The sequence below is a fragment of the Nyctereutes procyonoides genome, unplaced genomic scaffold (assembly GCF_905146905.1).
Source record: "Nyctereutes procyonoides isolate TBG_1078 unplaced genomic scaffold, NYPRO_anot_genome, whole genome shotgun sequence".
In the NCBI taxonomy this organism is placed as follows: Eukaryota; Metazoa; Chordata; class Mammalia; order Carnivora; family Canidae; genus Nyctereutes; species Nyctereutes procyonoides.
Window position 1 is genome coordinate 50,574,177 of NW_026575052.1, and position 16,690 is coordinate 50,590,866.

At 51.9% G+C, this 16,690-nt stretch overlaps 1 protein-coding gene across 5 annotated transcripts in view; it reads right to left on the minus strand.

Moving 5' to 3' along the window:
• PSD2 (pleckstrin and Sec7 domain containing 2) overlaps positions 1–16,690 on the minus strand; it is a 120,438-nt gene that overhangs the window by 27,157 nt on the left and 76,591 nt on the right. For 3 of the 5 annotated variants that reach the window (XM_055331379.1, XM_055331377.1, XM_055331381.1), the window contains exons 2-6: positions 11,284–11,699; positions 9,766–9,855; positions 7,723–8,193; positions 7,126–7,320; positions 3,349–3,429 (exon numbers count right to left, since the gene is read on the minus strand). In XM_055331379.1, the coding sequence (XP_055187354.1) occupies positions 3,349–3,429; positions 7,126–7,320; positions 7,723–8,193; positions 9,766–9,855; positions 11,284–11,648 (1,202 nt within the window). In that variant the 5' untranslated portion in view covers positions 11,649–11,699. Of the gene's footprint in view, positions 1–3,348; positions 3,430–7,125; positions 7,321–7,722; positions 8,194–9,765; positions 9,856–11,283; positions 11,700–16,064; positions 16,173–16,690 lie in introns of all 5 variants that reach the window. The other 2 variants (XM_055331378.1, XM_055331380.1) reach the window with 2 other exon arrangements.

Sequence of the window (16,690 nt, forward strand, 5' to 3'; positions counted from 1 at the left end):
TGGGACACTCACAGCAGCCTCCAGACAGGTGCACCACTGCACCTCCCCAGTACATCCTCCCTAAAGACACTAGGCAGCATTTCTGAACACACATGCAGTTGAGACTCACCCTTGCTTAAAACCTATCATTGGCTCCCCAGAGCACTCAGGATACCAGCCAAGAATCTCATGTTCTGGCCTTCCCAGAACATATTCCCACCCCCCTCCTGTCCCTCCAACCTCACCCCCACCTGCCTTCCACACCAGATTTACACCCTGTACAGGACAGGCACTTTCACTGTGCCATGCCTCTGGGCAAGCTCTGACCTCCTCTTCTGGCCCACTTCAAAAGCCACTGGCTCTCAGGGACTCTGGGAGTTAATCCCAAAACCACAGGGGCTGGAAGATGGGGCTTAGGCACACCTCTTCTTGGGAAGAAAACCTACAAACTGAGCAAATTTGAGTATCTACCTGTCCAAGGTACATGAGACTAGTTCATTCCTAATTTTGCTATGGTTCATTTGGTTTCTGGAAAGCCCAGTTTATGTTCTCATGCTGCTCCTAAGGCACTCTGGGACCTGTGAACCCCTCTCGGCCAGCTCTTCCCTTCTGAGGCCTCCCAAGGCATCCAAAACTACAGACCACGCTCTTCATCAATCCTAGAGAGTCAACTGCCACCCAAAAACACACCATCTGCCATCTAAGTTCCCCCCTTTCCCTGCGCTGGTCTCTCCTGTTTCCTGTTCTCTTCCTCCAATCTGGCACCCAGCTCTGCACCTCCCTTCTCTAACCACGCTCCATGAGGACTTTTAAAATTCCACCCCCCAAATAAATAAATAAACAAACAAACAAAAATCCATCCCACATCCCAGCCTTGACCTGTCCTACCTACAAGCCATCCATCCCAGCTCCCACTTCCCATTCCAAATACCCCTTCCCCAGGGGTCCTCACCAATCCCCAATCCAACACACCCACCACCAAACTCTCAGCGGCCCCCAGAATCAGCCTCACCACCACCTACCCTCTACCCTGCACTTTGGTACCACCAATCCCTCGACCTAATCCTCTGGATGACCCCTCACATCAATTTTGCCTCTAGCCTCACTGCCCAACCTCAGGGCTGTCCTCTCTCACCAAACCCTCTTCAGAAGCCTGCACATCTCCAGATAAAAGGCCATCAGCACTACCCCTCAAACTACTGCTTTATATCTAGCACCTTCTGTGGCTCCCCAGTGCCTGTACAGTTGAGCCTATCTACTAGAATGGCAAACAAGTCTCCAGCGTCATACCCAGGCCTCTGACCGTGACCTGACCCACCGAACATCTCCAACCCATCCTCATCCCAATGCAAACTTCAGACCCAGCTCAGGATAGAGCATCTTGCAGCAGACCAACATTTACCCTGAGACTCTGAGATAATCCCGACAGAATACAGTTCTCTGAAGCTTTCAGGAAGCCCCTGATGCCACAAAGACCACAGGGCCAGAATTGTTGAGAGGAGAGAGCTGAGGTGAGGGGTTCATCTACAGCTGCTTTTTCCTTGAGGGCACTGCTAATTTGGGGGAAAGGCAAGAGGCAGAACACTTGGTGGCTTCACAGAGCTGAAGACACAGACCTAGAGACCTGGGGAGCTATGCCTACACACCCAGTTTTCCCTTTGAGACATTGGCCAAATTCTCAAGATGTGAAGGGCAGGACGCTAAGAAGCTAAGCAAAAAGCCTCTGAGAAGTAGAGGGACTGGGGTTGTTGTGTTTTGTTTTATTGACACTCTTGCCAGATTGAGGAAATGCAATCAGGATTCAGGACCCACCAAAGGGAGAGGCCCCAGTGAACACACTAGGCTTCTAGCAGAAAGCTGTGCAGGCCTCCACCCTGTGATGAAGGATCCTGGAGTTTACCAAACTTTGGTGCAGCCTTTCCTCAGCTCAACTGTGGTCAGATTAGGAGTGCACCCCCTGCCCTCTTCTAACTGCCTAGCAAAGGACAAGGCAAACCCTCGATGGAGGAATATATAATAATCTAGAACCTAATTCTATACAAAATGCACAGCATCCAATAAAAAAAAAATTGGGGGGATCCCTGGGTAGCTCAGCAGTTTAGCGCCTGCCTTTGGCCCAGAGCGCAATCCTGGAGTCCCAGGATCAAGTCCCACGTCGGGCTCCCAGCGTGGAGCCTGCTTCTCCCTCTGCCTGTGTCTCTGCCTCTCTCTCTCTCTCTATCATGAATAAATAAATAAAATCTTAAAAATAAATAAATTAATTAATTAATTAATTAATTAATTAATATTGGTAAGCATGCAGAGAGACCGGACAGGATATATGATGGAAAACCAAAAGAAGAACAAGAGAAACAGATACAGATGATTCAATGATCCAGACATTGGGATAAGCAAGTTGGAAATAAGGACTTTGAAATAACTAGGATTAATATGTTCACAAAGAGAGGGAAAGGTGGAGCAAACAAGTGAACAGATGAGGAACTCCTCCAGAGAATTAGAATCGGTTTTTTTTTTTCGTTTTTTTTTAATTTAACAAAATGAAAATTCTAGAATGGAAAAATGTAATAATAAACAGTAAAAACTCAATAAGTGGATTTGACAGCATATTAGACACAGAACAAGTAAGTGAACTAAAAGCTGGTCAAGAGAAAATATCCCAAGTGAAGTAAAGAAGAAAGAATGGAAATATATATTTTTAAAGTGTAAGAGAAGTGGGACACAATGAGATCTATCATTTGGGGACCACCCCCTACTTAGCTCAGAGATTGCTGTACCCCCACACCCCCAGGGCTGCAGCCTACTGTGGGCCCTGCCTCCAAAGGCTGCTAGACACCAAGCTGCACTCCATTCTACACCCTCCACTCCCTGGGGCCTATACCTGACCCTCCTGAAGACTACTGTCTGCTTCCAAACACCACAAGGACCTGAGATCAAATCCCAGTTTAGCCATCTTCTCCCTCAGTGACTGCAGGAAATCAATCACTTTACCCAATAGCTGGTTCTTTATCTGTGAGCAGCAATGCTGACACCTACCCTACAGGGGTAAGGTTAGGATGAAGTCTGGCAGGGTGTGTAAAAACCTATTGCCTCTAGCAAACAGGCAGTGCTCAATACAAACCAGCCCTTGCCCTTCCCCTCCCAAAACTTCAAGACCACATTCCCACTTTCATATCCTCAGCCCACCACATGGCCGGCACTCACTGAGTTGCTGGACCACTGCTGTGCTCATGCCCTTCTCCATAGCCTTCCCAGGGAGGGTTAAGAGACTTGCCCAAGGTTGCACAGCAAGCTTATGACAGAGCTGTCCTGAGAATCCAGATGTGTGGCCCGTACCACCTCTGGACACCGCCCCATCCCAGCCCCACTGACCTGAGCGCTCGGTCCAGAGTCAGGCCTGAGAAGTCGAAGAAGCTGAGATATTCCCCGGCCACCAGCCTGCTGAACTCATTGCTGTCAGGAGAGCAGGAGGTGTCCATCAGAAGCAGGCACAGCAAGCAACAGGAGGCACATAGGCAGTGACCCTGGGGCACTCTGACCTACCCACCCAACCTGCCCGGCCCTTAAGCTGCCTCCCTGTGTTGATCAGTTGGGCTCTGACAGTTCATCCTTGGGTTGGAGGGTCAGGAAGTCTTCCTAAAGGAAATGACATCTCTGTGAACACCTAGAGGAAAGTAAGAGCCAGTGAGGTGATGGGAGTAGGTGGAGAGATGATGCAGTGTCCCCCGCAGAGGAAAGTGTGCAACACGTCCAAGCAGCTATCAGCAGAGCCATGTGGCCAGAGCAAGAGATGAGGTAGGGAGCAAGTCCTGAGGGCCAAGGGGGAAGGATCAGTAGTGCTCAGGAAGGGTGTGAAGTTGAGTGAGCCCGTCAGAACACTGCCTGCTGAGGGGAGGCCCCTGGGGGCTGCAGCAGCTGTCCCAGAAGACATGGAGAGTTTGGAGAGGAGAGAGATTTCAGAAACAGAATCCACAGCTGATGGAATGGTGCAGCACGTGACACAGGAGATGGGCCTGGGAGGAGGTGTCAGAGCCAGACATCAGGTGGTGCTGCATGTACCCACGGGAGAGACATCAGTTGGCTAATGACTTGGAGGAAGGGGAGGAGTCTAAGCAAGAGGAGGGTGCAAACCCAGGACAGAGATCAGAGGAAGCACCCCCCCCTTTTTTAAAGATTTTATTTATTCATGAGAGATACAGGGAGAGAGGCAGAGACATAGGCAGAGAGAGAAGCAGGCTCCGCACAGGGAGCCTGATGGACTCCACCCCTAGACCAAGATCATGCCCTGAGCCGAAGGCAGATGCTCAACCACTGAGCCACCCAGGAGTCCCAGAGGAAGCCTCTCTTAAAGGCAGAAGCAAACTGAGGAAAGAGAAGGAGCCACTGAAGGAGTCTAAGAAACAGCAGCCAGAAAGAGCTAGGGGGGCACAGTGTCCCGGAGGCCAAGACAGAGTGGTTCAAGATGAGAGTGATGAATTCTTGTTGGAAAAGAGAAATTTCCCCCTGAACTGACCCAAGCCCCAAGCTCTCCCTCCCATTGACAGGAGACATGGGCCTGGAGAAATAGGGAAAGGGTGACATAACTCCATGGGGACACCAAATCCAAATCGTGGAAAATTCTTCCTGACAATCAGCTCTGTTTCTTCAACAGATATATGGCCTTAAGAAAAAGGAAGCAGTCTGGAAGACTATTAATTAAGAGACTTACAAAGAAAAAAAGAGAGAGAGACTCAAGAGACATATTGGCTAAATGTAAAGCATAGGCCTTGTATACATCTTGGTATGAAGAAGCATTTGAGACAGAAAATTATTTTTTTTTAATTTTTATTTATTTATGATAGTCATAGAGAGAGAGGCAGAGACACAGGAAGAGGGAGAAGCAGGCTCCATGCACCAGGAGCCCAACGTGGGATTCGATCCTGGAGCCCGACGTGGGATTCGATCCTGGGTCTCCAGGATCGCGCCCTGGGCCAAAGGCAGGCGCCAAACCACTGCGCCACCCAGGGATCCCGAGACAGAAAATTAAACTTAAGACTAAATGTTAGGGCAGCCCCAGTGGCTTAGTGGTTTGGCGCTGCCTTCAGCCCAGGGCGTGATCCTGGAGACCGGGGATCGAGTCCCATGTCGGGCTCCCCACGTGGATCCTGCTTCTCCCTCTGCCTGTGTCTCTGCCTCTCTCTCTCTCTCTCTCTTGCTCTCTGTGAGTGTGTTTCTCATGAATAAATAAATAAAAATGTTGTAAAAAGACTAAATGTTAGAGATTCTATGGAATTTGGGCTAGTTCTGTTTTAAAAAAATATAATGGAATTATGATTATATTTAAAAATCCTTATTGGGGCACCTGGGTGACTCAAGTCAGTTAAGCATCTGACTTTGGCTCAGGTAATGATCTCAGGATACTGGGATCGGCTGTATCAGGCTCCCTGCTCAGGAGGAAGCCTGCTTCTCCTCCTCCCTCTGTCTGCTACTCCCCCTGCTTGTGCACTCTCTCTCTCTAATAAATAAAATATTTGAAAAAATAAAAAATAAAAATAAAAATCCTTATCAGTGAGAGACACATACTAAAGTATTTATGGATCAAATGATAGAATGCCTAAAATATGCCTTAAAATATTCCAGCAAAATGGGGGGGGTAGTGGATGTTGTTAACTTTGGAGCTAGGTAATGGGTACATGGAGGTTTAATATATTATTTTCTCTGGTTTTATGTATGGTTGAAATTTGCATAATAAAATTTTTAATTAAGGGAAAAGAGAGGAGTAGGGTATGTCTACCATGCTGAGGACAGGTAAGTTGAGGTCTGGTGGCAGGCACTAGATTCAGAAGGCAGAGGATAGGGGAGAAGCTTGCCCCAGGCGACTGAGGAGAATGTGGAGAGGGGAACTGGACGAAGGCCGAAGGCCGCCCAAGGCAGAAAACATGAGAATCCTGGCTGCCAAGAGGCTGGGGGAAGAAGTGCAGCTGATGAAGAATTTCTGTTTGCATACGGGAGAGAGACTTAAGTGCAGTTAAGTGCTTGCAGACACTCTTGCAGAGAAGGAGGAAGGCTGGGAGGGTGCAGATGCACCCTAACCTGGGCACCCGGAGAACATCATTAGGTTGGGGGTGGGGGGCACACCCCAGCGGGAAAGGCCAGGCTTCCCAGCCAAGATGTGACATCTGCGCTGGGGCTGGGAGGCTGGCCTCAGCAAGGTGGAGGCTGAGAAGGGTAGAGGAGGAAGGAGGGAGAGAAACTAGGGAAGGATCCCCAAGTGGAGCTGCCCTCAGCTTCTCAGTCAGCTCCAACCTGGAGCTGAGGGTCTGGATGGCCCCTTTGCCTCCAGATCTATGACTGCCTCCCCTTCTCAGAGCCTAAGCATGGCTATTGGATGCCCTCTGGAGGAAGGGCAAAGGCCGGTGGCCATGCTGACAATCAGAAAGGCTCCCGGTGGGGGTGCCTGGGAGGCTCAGGTAGTTAAGCATCTGCCTTCTGCTCAGGTTATGATCCCGGGCCTGAGATGGAGCCTGCTGCTTCTCCTTCCTCTGCCCCTGCCCTTCTTCTCTCTCTCAAATAAATAAATAAATAAAATCTTTTAAAAAAATGCTCGGGGTGTGCCAGCTGATTCCCCCAGTCTGAGAGTCCCCGCCTGCCCCCTCCATCCACCCAGGACTCCCATCTGGCTAGTTCCCATTCCCTAGTCCCAAGGCCAGGGTTGCTTTGGTGGCTTCAGTGCTCTTAGCCAGTCCCAACAGACTGAGAGTGGGGCTTAATAAGGGCCAGGAACCCCTTCCCAGTGCCTGGTTTCCAGGCAGTACCAGTCCAGGCCCAGGGTCTCCTCTCCTCTCCCTGCCCCACTGCTCTGTCCTCACTGCCATCATCACGGTCCCATAACGACAAGCCACATTGTACTCCCCAGCCCCGAGGGATCATCCAGCCACCAGCAACCCTCCCTGAGAGTATGGGCCTTCGCCCAGGCAGCCCAGAAAGGAAACAGATGTAGGGCAAGGCCAGGAATGAGGACAGTGGCAGGAGGAGGAGCTCTTGGGAACTACTGGCACCCACCCCTCCGCCCCAAGCACCAGGCACCCTTGACAGTAGTCACCTACACTTCCCTCAGGCTGAGGAAGACACTGGGTTTGCCTGGGGTGAGGGGTACATAAGACAACTCACTTCTTGCCTAGCTGCCGGGCGACGTCACAGCGCTGAAAGCCCTCAAGGTGGTAGAGGCGACGGGCCAGCCGGCGAGCAGCTTCACTGACCCCCTGGCACCCGTTGGCCAGCGGGTCTGTGCTGCCAGGCTCCAGACCCTCCGAGCTGCTAAGTTCTGAGTCCGAGTCTGAAAAGCCATCCTTTAGGCTGGGGTCACTGCATAAGGAAGGTAGGGGTGGAGAGAAGGGGTCAGAGGCCCAGGAGGGAGAGTGGGAGGTCTCCCCAGGCCTCTGAAAACCTACCCAGGGGCCAGAGTAGGGGAAGAAGCTCCATTGCACCAAGTCAGACTTTTAGAGGAGCCCCTCAATGAGATCACTAGAAGCTACACAATCCACACAGCACAGCTCCCTGGCCCCACTAGGGTTGGAAAGGGCTGGAAGAGCAGAATGGAACCTCAGGACCAGGGTGGGAAATCTGGGTGCAGAGGCAGGAAACAATGACCTTGCAGAGGGCCTATTCACTTTGGGCACTGAGTTACCCTAACCTGCTTTGTCTTCTGGGTCTGTTTCCCCATCTGCTCAACGGTTCTCCTGGTTCCCAGCCTAGGCTCTGCCTCACCTGGCTGAGTTCAGCAACTTGTCTGTGTCCTCCTTGTCCTCCTCCTCCTCCTCCTCCTCCTCCTCCTCGTCCCCACCTGGACCCTGGGGTCCATCTTCATGGAAGCCATTGGGCACGGCTGTGAGAGATAGGCGGCTCAGAACGTTCTCTGATCGGCTACTGGAGATGGAGCGCCTTAGGGGGCTGCCCAGCTCCCCATCACCACCAGCTGCTCCCATGTCCCCCTCAGGCCCCATTTCCCCAGTGCCCAAGCCAGCCCCTGGCTCAGGGCTATCGCGGGCCCGCTGCTGGATGAGGGGTGTCAGGGGGGCCTCGAAGCTGACGCAGCTGTCACTCTCATCCGTGAGGCTCAGCACGTCCAGGGAGTCAAGGCTGCTATACTGGGTGCCCCTCAGCAGCTCCGACTCCACAATCTTCTCAAACGTGGCACTGAAGCCATCCCGCACATCTGGCTCTCCAGGGCCACCCAGCCTGTGGAATGCAAGGACCAGTCACTATCCTGCCATGGGGACCCCTTTACATGTGGTAGGACTGCACCAATCCCATCTGGGAGCTCCATAGGGGCAGGAGCAGGCATGGATTGTGTCCTGTCTATTTTTTCAGCTAATACTTACTGAGCACTAGGTAGCAGGTGCTGGGCTGGGTACTAGGGTACAGCAATGACAAAGACAGGTGTGGTCCTACCCAATGCCCACCCTATACTTGGCCCATAGTAGGCAGCATTTGTCTAACTGAATGAATGGGAGGCGTCTTCCTCCACTGGGGCCGGGGGGCCACTGCCTCCAGGCTTCCCAGAGTAACATAGATATCCCCCATCACAACCACAGTAATGCTGAGTCAAAATTTTGCCATCCCCACAGCCTGAGAGGCTCTCAGCTTGGCCAACCACACCACGGCTCTCAGGCCTGGCCTTCACATCACCTTATCAGGGAACATGAGGAAGACAGGGGCACATCAGCTACCTTGCCAGTCCCCTCATTGTTCTCCATCCTCAGGGTATCTCCTCACTTCCTCCCAGCCCCCATCAGTGTATCATACTGTGTGTCCCCTGGTTAGCCATCTGTTCCCCAGTCCCACCCCCCAACCCCATCAAGGCCAGGGAACACCCAGCACACAGCTTAGTAAACTGTGCCGAATGGTGCACGAGGCGAACACACAGATGTCTGTCGGCCCCCTGGCGTACCACACTGCCAAGACCACAGCAAGGCCCTGTCCTGTTCCTGCAAGAGGCCTTTGAGCTGGCAGTTCCTGTGCCACAGTGCTCTTCCCAAGCTGAAGCTCTCTTTCCTCATTCCTTTCTTCCTGAGGTCTGCCCAGAACACCCTATTTATAACTGGGACCAGCCTCCAAACACCTCAGCCCTTTTTCCTACTTCATTTTTTCCAAAGCACTTACCCTCCTTCCCACATACTACATAATTATCACTTTTATGATTTATTATCTATCTCCCCTCTAGACCATAAGCTCCATGAGAGTAGGAATTTTTATGTATTCTGTTCACGGATATATCCATAGTACCTAGAATAAAGCATCACACAGAGATAAAACGAGGCAGCCCGGGAGGCTTCTTATGCACTGAGGAGATGGACAGGAAGCAGAGAAGACAGGTAAGGAGGAGGACACACTGAAACAGAGCAAGACCAAGAGAGATGGGGCAAAAGAGAGACAAGAATAAAGAGAGGGAGGGGAAGAAAAATAAGACAAGAAATAGATGAGAAAAAGAAACAGAAAGGAAGAGAGACAGAGAGAGAGAGAGACAGAAACAGAGACAGTGAGAGGAAGAGACACAAAGAAAGAAGCAGGGTGAGCCTCAGCCCACCCACTCTGGCTCATTTTGGATAAATCAAGGTCCACCATTTACAAAGATGTGCACCCCACTCTCCCACTGAGGATCAGAGACCCCCTGCTTCTCCTCAACCCCCACAGCCCAGGAGAGAGAAAGTTGTGTTAGGAGGACTGTGAAGTACCCCCTCCCCGCAAACACCTCCTTGGACCTCGGTCTAAGATGTGGTCCTAGTGTGTTCCCTGGAGAAGCATACTGACCTGAGAGAGATAAAGCTGGAGTCACAGCCAGCTGCCCTCTGCCCAGTTCCAGCAGGAGCTGACACCACAGCCTCAGTAGGCCTTCTCTTGCTGGAGAAGGAAGTGGAAATGGGGGGGGGGCAGGAATCTAAGTGGCAGGAAGCCTGGCAGTGTGCTGGGGTAGAGCTACCTCTGACCTCCAGGAAGAAGGCAGGGAAGAGAAGGGTCATTGTTCAAGTTACCAGAGCAGATGCCGAAATCTGCCCAGCAAAGGGACCTCTGTGAGGCCTGTGCTAGGTCTGAGATACCTGAATAATACTGATCTCTGCTCTTGGGAAGCTTTCATCTCATCCTCCCCTCACTATCTCCCACCCTGTCATGCACCTGAGCAGACCTGAGAGGTGGTTCTGAGAGGGGCTTGAAGACTATTAGCCCAATCTCCAAACTTCCATCTGCCCCTTCAGCCATCCCAAATAAACATGCCACCTAAACACAAACAGTATGCTCCAAGAAGCCCCAGACCTTTGTCTGCACCCCACTGCCAGCCCAGTGGCTGCCCTAGGACCTGTCTGGATGGAACACTCATGGCCATGGGATACGTGGTACACACAGGCACCTGACCTCACATACTCACATTCCTAGCCACAGAGCCAGCCACATTCAGCCCTAGACATGCAGACCCAAGTGTGTACCCATGAATGCACAAGCCAGGCACACACCACCCCTCCCCCCTCAACACACAACCACACAGACCCATGCACATCAAAATGTTCACACATTCCTATACCAAAACAATTCACAGGCCAGACATAAGTATGCATGCCACTTAGATTTCTGCCCACCTCCCCACCCCCACCATGCATGTCACCTATGCACACTTGCTTGTCCTGGCCAGGGCTTGCCACTGTACACACTAAAATTTTTATATACTTTCTTTTCTCAGTCCACCCTGAGGTCTTTTAGACATTCCCCTGTCCCATCTGTCCCCACCTTATCCAACGAGTACCTCCAAAACATCAGGTCTCTCTCCCTCCTGCTGAGGTTCATAGAAATGGCCCTGTAACTCCAGTAAATAGGACTGAAGTGAGATTCCTGGTAAGACCTCCAGAGGGCACTCAAGTGAGGGGTAGCTTGCAGGGATTAATTCACAAAGCCTACTCTTCTGAGGTCAGTTACAGAACTGGAAGATCTTCATCTCCATTGAAACAGAGGGATGGGCCAGATGACCTTCCACATCAAAGCATTTTGGAACTCTACTGCCCAATCTGGGATGGAGGGTATTTGGCCCTCCAACCACACACGGAAATAGCCCATGATGGTTTAGGGAGCTTTGGGGAGTGTGGGGGCACAACAGTCCCACTAGCCTTTGAATTCTAATGGCTCTATCCTTCTAAAACACCCAGAAGCTGGGAAAAACAGGGACAGGAAATTCTCAGGAGGAGGAAAACAAGAACCAAAGAGGCTACCTGGCTAGACCTAGGCCACATGGCATTGGAACAGCCAAATGTAGTGAGCCCCTAACCCAAGACACCCACTTACCCCAGCTGAGGATCCTCAGTGTCCAGACAGAGATTCCTGGGAGCATTGTCCCCCTCTGCCATCCCACCAACCCTCCAGGCCCTGGACTCTGCAGAATCTTCCAGAGTATTTGAGTCTGGCCCCAGGACTGGGCCATTGGTAAAGGAAAGGCCAAGGCTGAGGCCACGAAGGGCCATGTCTGGGCCCTGCATGGACTCCTCAGTGTCCACTAGAGTGCCCCTCATCTCATGCCCTGGGCTGTTATAGCTACTGTTCAGGTCCTGACTGTGTGTCATTCCATTCTGGACTCCAGGTTCTTCCTCATGCTCCAGGCTGGGGTCCCAGGCAGTACCACCTTCCCCAGATGGAAGCTTATCCTCTTCCATGGCAGCCACTGCTTCCTCCCTGTGTTGAATGTTCCTAGGACTCCCCACGACCTGAAGGCAAATGAAGAGATGAAGAGGTGAGTAGGGCAGGTGCTGAGAGGTGGAAAGCCCAGCAGCACCAGTACCAGGCAGCCTGCCTGGGGACAGGAGGATGGTGGAGATAATCTTCTCAGGACCTCCTAGCTGGAATATGGGTTCAGGCTGTGGCATCCTCAGGCAGTGGCCCTGCTCAGGCCAGCCCCACTCACTTCTTCCTTGACCTGCAGTCACACTTGTGTGCCCCAGTCCTGCCTTCCTGTTACCTCTTAGGTGTCTCTGTTGTGCCTTCAAGAATCCACCAAAACTTTGTGATAAAAATCCAGGTTAGGAGGAACTAGGGAAGGGTCTAGGACCTCTCCAAACCCTGTCCCTTTCCTGCTGGTGTATGAGGTAGACAAAACTTCAGGCTGACAGCAGCCAGTCCCCTTGTCTCTTTCCATGTTCTCATCCTGACTCCAGGAGCCAGACAAGAATGAATCTGTGGGTAAATGGAGGGAAATGAGTGGGGGATGCCTTTAAAGGGAGATTTAAGAGAGGAGGCAACGAAGCCAATGAAGTGCAGCTTCATCAAAACCAGACTCCAGCCCAGAGAAACCAACCTGCAGCCCCCGGGGCCACCATCCCCAGGCCCAGAGTGAGGCGCTGTCCAGGGTGCTAGGCGGGTGAGGTACCACCCTGGACCATCACCTAGAGTCAGCCTACCTTAGCTGCCAGGCACCCAAAGTCCTGGCTTGGCAAGGAGAACAGAGGAGGGAGCCTGGGGTTCTCCCCCTTAAGGGCACCCCCAGAGCTTGCCCAGCCTTGAGGAGGGATGCCATGAAGCATTCTGGGGAGAGCACCGGAAGGGGAGCTGGGCCCTGTTCTGCCCAACTCACTGTGTGACCCCATGTGGGTCCAGGTTGGGCCTCCTTGCCTCCCCTGCCAGACTACCCCCACTCCCTTCTGCACTGCTTTCGGTCTTTACCTCCTCTTAAAATGAGATCCATTTTACCTGCCATCTCCACCCCTGCCCCCTTTTAAAACAGATCAAAACCAGCCCACATTTCTGAGAGGCTTCCTGCCTGATCTAATTCCAGATGAGAGGACAGGTGCAATGGGCTGCATTCTGGCTCCCCCCAACCTTCTCTCTCTCTCTCTCTCTGTCCCTGGCCCCACCCAGTGTAGGCTATTTCTGCATCACTCCACCTCACCCATGACTTTTGTGACCAAGGATACAGACCAGCCCCTCCAAACAACTTCCTTCCTTCCTTCCTTTTTTGGGTCTCAGCTTCCCCTAAATCCCCCAGGCTCTTCTGAAGAAAGGGTCTGGAGGGTTCAGGAGAGTCTGGAGGAGAGGAACTGGTCAGCCTTCTGGGCTGCAGCAGAACAAGTTGCAAGCACAGCAATAAGAATTTAAGTGAGACCCATCCTGCCTATTCTTGCTTGGTCTTAAGTGTCACCTGAGGGACTTGATAAAATAGATTATGAGGCCTTCCCCCAAACCTCCTAAACCAGAGTCTACAGGGATCAGATATAGTAATCTGTTATTCTTTTAAATGTTTGGGAAACAAGGAGTTAGACTCCAAGAGGAGCTTCCCATTTAGAGAAATGAGCCTGGATAGGAAGGTCAATCTACTCCTCTGGGGACTTCCAGGCCCTTGAGGGGAGATCTGCTATCACTGGACCACTTGAAGATTCATTTAAACCTCAGTTTTCACATATGGAGAAAAGAGGGCAGGATAGACAGGGATCTGGGGCCTCAGCCCACCCACCCTGAGCATTAATCCTTGGGTTTTGAAGACTGCACGAGTATAAGATTTTACTTAAAAAACAACAAAAACAAAACACAAGAAAACAATGACAACAAAAAACTTCTACAAATTAAAAAAAAATGTAAAGAACCAGTGAGAGAATATCTGGGCCTGGATCCTAGGACACCGGGGACCCCAAGGGGCTCAGCACTATGTGAGGGTTTCTTTCTGGTCTGCCCTAAATCCCTGCTGCTGCAGTTGCTATTTCAATCTGTTCCCTCCGGTTATGGACTCAGAGGGGGAAGAACAGGAGGTCATCTCCTCAATTGAGACTTCTTGGGGGTGGGGAGGAGCATTTCTAAAGGAAAGAGGAGGGAGAATGGGTATTTTTGGCTTGCTGCCTGAGTTCTAGTCCTCTGGCCTGATTTCTAGTCCAGGGAACTGGATGCCCATTGGATCTGGGGCACAGGACTCCAACCCAACTCCACCAGGGTGCCTCAAGCTCCCACACCCACACATGGAAGCCAAGCCTGGCAGGACGGAGTGCCTCCCCTTTGGTCAGGGCTCCGTCTGAGGTTACAGTGAAGCCTGAGATTTGAAAGCATAAGCGGGGGGATCCCTGGGTGGCTCAGTGGTTTGGCGCCTGCCTTTGGCCCAGGGCACCGTCCTGGAGTCCCAGGATCAAGTCCCGCGTCAAGCTCCCAGCATGGAGCCTGCTTCTCCCTCTGCCTCTCTCTCTCTCTCTCTGTCTCTCGTGAATAAATAAAACATTTTTTTAAAAAATGAAAGCATAAGCGGTTTCCCCATATGCCCATTCTCCACCAACCCCAAACCAAGGTTATGAACAAATGAAGGACATCTTGGGAGGCCCCGACCTCATCCCTCAACTTCCAGCAGCTGCCTCGGGCTGGCTCCAGCCTTACCTGCCCTGCCTTGTCCTCCTGCAGCTGAGAATGGAATAGAGGTTCTGCCAACACCGGGCACTGGGTCGTGTCCTCAGTTTCTGGGGGTGGGCAGACAAGGGGCAGCATTGAGCTCCACTCTGGGCAGGGGGCCCAGAGTCCTTGCCTGGGCTGAGGGCCAGCTGAGCCCAGTAATAGCTGAGCCAGGACACCCCCTCTCTTTCTGAGCCCAAAAGAGAGATGCATAAAGGGGGGCTTCAGGTCAGAGATATGAAACAATACCCTAAAATTCCACTCTGAACCATCATGGGCCCTGAGATGTATCACTGTCTTTGGCCTTTATGAACCCATCTGCACCATGGGAGCATCACCTCTGCTCTCCTTCTCCAGGGTTGGTGGGAGAACTTGAGGTCATGAATGTAAAGAAAGCAGAAGTCCAAGGAAGAACAAACTGGTAGAGATCAAGGGAAAAGGCAGCTACAGTCTACTCTTTCCACCACTGCATTTGACAAATGGGGATACTGAGGTACAGAACCAGGAAAGGCTGTGCCCAAGGTCACACAGTTGAAGAGCTGGCTCTAGAACTCAGGAACAGCTTCTTTCTGTACCTGGATGGACTGGAGGTACAGAATGAGGCCCCAGTTTCCCATGCCCTCTGTCAGGTCCTCCCATAAAATCAGGGGCTCAAATCTTCAACCAGGAGACTCTACCCAAAACAGTGACCCAGCCCCCTCCAGCCTTGGTGCAAGAGCAAGAGAGGAAGTACAGCTGGGCCACAGGGCACTGATCCTAAGAAGCCTACAAATGACAGGCTGGCACTGGTTAGATCCCCTGCATTCTCTCTCAGCATAAGCCAGGCCCTGCTCCATGCAGGGGCTCCTGCTACCCATTGCCCTTGAGAGGACCTTGGGTTCAGTGACATCTTTTTCAGCTCCAACTAAGGTGGACCCGTGATGATAATGGAACGCTGGCAGGGCCAGGGCTAAATGCCAAACTAGTCACTTTCCGGGTCTCAGCTCTTTCAAGACAACCTTGTCCCCCTCCTCACTCTCCCCATGGCAGCTAGTATGAACTGGGAACACACAAATCACATTAACTTTCTCTCACTCATAACTCTCCAATAGGTCCCACTGCCCTTCGATGATAATTCATTCTCCTTAGCATGGCCTAAAAAGGCCTTGTCTAAGCTGGTTCACTGCCCTCTCCCCATCCCCCACCCCATCAGCCACAATGGCCTTCTTTCTGCTCCCTGAGCTCATTCCCACCTCAGGGCCTTTGCACCAGCTGTACCCTTGGCCTAGAATGCTCTTTCCCTAGATCTCTAAATGACTGCCTCTCCTGTCAGGGCTCAACTCCAATGCCGCCTCCTCAGAGAGGCCCTCTCTCACCACCCTGCACTCTCACACTCCTCCACCGAGCATCGGACCTGCTAAGCATCACTTAGCAGAACTGAAACTCCCTTTTCTATTTGCTTCCTTATTTCCTGCCCATCTCCCTCAGTAGGATGTCAGTTCAAGAGGGTGAGGGCTAGGTCACATTCACCATCTCCCCCAGAGCCCAACACCAAGTCTGGCAAATAGTGGGCACTGTTTTAAATATTTGATGAATAACCTGGGGATTATTATCATCATCACTGTTGTAGGCAGGAGCCAAGCAAGATTGAGGAAGATGCTTAGGGTTGCAAGGCTGGAAAGTGGCAAGGCTGAGATTCTGCTTGGAACGACATTGGATTGTCGTAGAAGTACCTTGTATGGTGACTTCCATGCAGAGATCCAAGCGAGGGACTGTGGGAAGCCCAAGGAAAGGTCTGGAGAAGGGGGCCCAGCAAGGAGGGTTCCAGGGCCCGATACGCTCTATAAGACAGAGGGGAGAGGGCATGGGTACTGATGCCTGTGTGCATGTCTGTGAGCAAGTATATGGTGCAGGCATTTCTGGGCACATACAACATGCATGCATGCACATGCACACACACACACACACACACAAAGGGAGCTGGGCAGCCACTCATGAGGCAGACCCCTAGGTGATGGAGTAGAGATGAGGAGCCTACAGGCCAAGGGGCAAGGTTCAGGCCAGATAGCCCAACATCAGTGAGCCGCTGGGATTAAAATCATTCTGCTTCAGGAGAAGCCAGGAGCAAGAAAGGGACAACTCAGTGCTCCACTGGGGAAGATAGGCACCCCCAGTCAGCACAGTCACACCTGGTAGCATCAGATGGCCAGGTGGGTTTGAGAGGAGATGGGGGAATACAGGTCCACGAGGTGGAAATGGGGAAACAGGATGCAGAGCTGAGATGGGGAACCCATGGTACTGGGTACTACCCAGGACAGGCAAAATCTAAGAGCCTGTGGGATGTCCAAGGGGGGGGCAG